At 32.2% G+C, this 2515-nt stretch overlaps 1 protein-coding gene across 1 annotated transcript; it reads right to left on the bottom strand.

Annotated features, from left to right (window-relative positions):
- Positions 1–2176: 2176 nt before the first annotated feature.
- TVAGG3_0139720 (uncharacterized protein) lies at positions 2177–2515 on the bottom strand (the record flags this gene model as incomplete). Its single annotated transcript, XM_051224220.1, has 1 exon — positions 2177–2515. The coding sequence occupies one exon, from the start codon at positions 2513–2515 to the stop codon at positions 2177–2179; it is 339 nt and encodes a 112-aa protein (XP_051109206.1).

Genomic DNA, 2515 nt, shown 5'->3' with positions numbered 1-2515 from the left:
TCCAACACCTATATAGAAGAGCCTTGCTGATTTGACCTGAAAGAGCGAAAGTTAGTTTTTTGATTTGAAAACCCTGCAATTTAATATTGTTAAGGACTCAATGTAGAAATATGATATAATATCATGTAGAGATCAATCATCTTCCAAAAATCTTCTATGTATGAAAGAAAAAAATTTGCAAAACGTACCTCTCAAGAAGTGGGAACGTTTTGCACACTCTCGAAAATAAAACACAATTTCATTAATTATTATGCGAAAGGGGAATTGAACATATTTTTATTCAACCAGATAATCCTCAGGCCAACAGATTTCGCAAAGAGAATTTCCCCAAACAGTAAGATTTTTCAAAAAAAAGAAATATAATGCGAAGAATTAAGATTAATCACCGAAAAAACAACTGATTTTACTTACTTTAATGATTTTGAAGATATGCAAATTATCAGGAAGAAAGCTCAATATAACAAATAAAATAATATTCTAATTTGCAAGAATGGGTTTAATGACTACGCACAAATACATAGCCTCATACATATCAACAAAGGTCTTGGGTCTCCGAGGTTCTCAATTTCATCAGAAACCGCTATATGATAACCAAGCTTACTCAGATCTACACATAAATACATAGCCTCATACATATCAACAAAGGTCTCTCTACTCTTAAGTTCCAATTCCCAAAATTTTATTTTTATATTTATTGGCAAAAGGTAAAAGTTCCAAATTATCGTATCGTTAATTTTTAATTTGCTTTCAAATTATATTTTTTGTACTTACGTTCAATTTTTATTTTTAATAAATTATTTATATTAAAATTTCGAAATATTCATAAATACATTCAATTCATATAATAATAGTCAATATCATCGTTTTGAGAAGATCAGATCCTACACAAAAACCATGGAGAGGATTGTATTTTCAATGTATGCCTCTGGTCGAGCACTAAAAGCAAAAGCTAGACAGTTTTTAACCTGTATAATAAAAATGTATCATATATCTTTTTGGAAAATAAAAACAAATTTTTATTTATTCAATATTATATAAAAAGGTGTTGATATTGCAGGTTTTTCAGTATGTTTTCCATCCCAATAAAACTCAATATTAATCGATATATCTGAAAAATACGAGGTGTCAAAGTGGTGAATTTCACCTCACTTCGTTTTGCTCCATTAAATTGACTCAATTTCATCCCTTTGCTGAGAATTTTTGTATTTGGAGGATAATAATCTAAATAATTCGAAATATTTGTTACAATAACTATCAGTGCTTGATTTAATGTTTGAATTTGATTGCTTCAAATTGCGCAATTTTAAGTAATTCGGCGTCAGATGTTAATTTTTTGCAAGAAGAATTAAATATATATGTGGGATTTGGTATTGCGTTTGATGTTTTGTTTGTTAATTCGTTGGATAAGGCTTTATCTGGGTTCCACGGATGAATACCATACTGATGCATTGACTTAATCACAAGCATCAATTAAAATTCTTACAATTTTTAACCTTGGTTTTGGGGTATTTGATAAATTATCTTGCTCATATGTGTAAAGCGGAACATATTTTAACCTGTTATTCTTTGATCTCAAAGATGCTGCACATCCTACATCAAATAACTGGAGAACTACTGTGCAGTAAGCTGGAAATGTCAAGAGTTCAATTCTGAAGAGACTCAAAAGTTTGCAAGTAAAATAACTTACTCGGCTGATATGATTATCACCGAATACGATATTATGCTGAGCTGCTGTGATAGCATCAAGACTTGAGCGATATCTCTGGATTTCGATAATAAAAGTTAAATTAAAGATATCCCATATCTTCTTTGTCATCCATCCATAAGATTGTCCTGTAAGGAATGCTCTCACGGAGCGGAGTTCCTGTGAACAATTTTATATTCCTGGAACAATAATAAATGGTTTCATCCGGTATCCTTCAGAATTATATGGGAAGATACTAGTAACAAGCACAAATTCATGCTCTTCTTTGGTTAAAGGAGGGTTGCTTTCAGTGCAGATAACTTTGTAACGCTTTGATGAAGCAGAGATGTTTCATAAATACTCCACTTATTCCATGGATCAATTCCTGCCGTATACTGAAATTAATGTAAGAAGTTAGCAACTGTTGCTGTGTTACAGTACTTTGCTCGTTTTTCCTCATTTTCTTTTGAGCTTTTGATCTCAATGTTGAGATCAGAGCAAACTCTGTTTAACCATGATCTTGAGGGGAGATATACTTCTAGCGAAGTAAACAATTCTTTTTCCTCTTGTTGGAAATTCGTCTGGATGAACAAGGCCAGCTAGATATAAAGCTCTGCTGTATCTATACTCCAGTAATTCGTAGGCAATCTGATAAGCTTCGATTACCTTTTCACATGCAAGACCTTTTGCTCTTTGATTGATTTCACCATAAAAATCAAGTAATTCGACCTCTGAAAGATACGATGGTTCTCCACCATTACATGTGGTTGTCCATACATTTTCCGCAATTGTATGTCGCAACTCTGCAGTTATTGAATCATCGCGTTCCAT

This window comes from Trichomonas vaginalis, chromosome IV, assembly GCF_026262505.1.
Source record: "Trichomonas vaginalis G3 chromosome IV, whole genome shotgun sequence".
Classification (NCBI taxonomy): domain Eukaryota; phylum Parabasalia; order Trichomonadida; family Trichomonadidae; genus Trichomonas; species Trichomonas vaginalis.
This window is presented reverse-complemented; position numbering and strand designations above follow the sequence as displayed.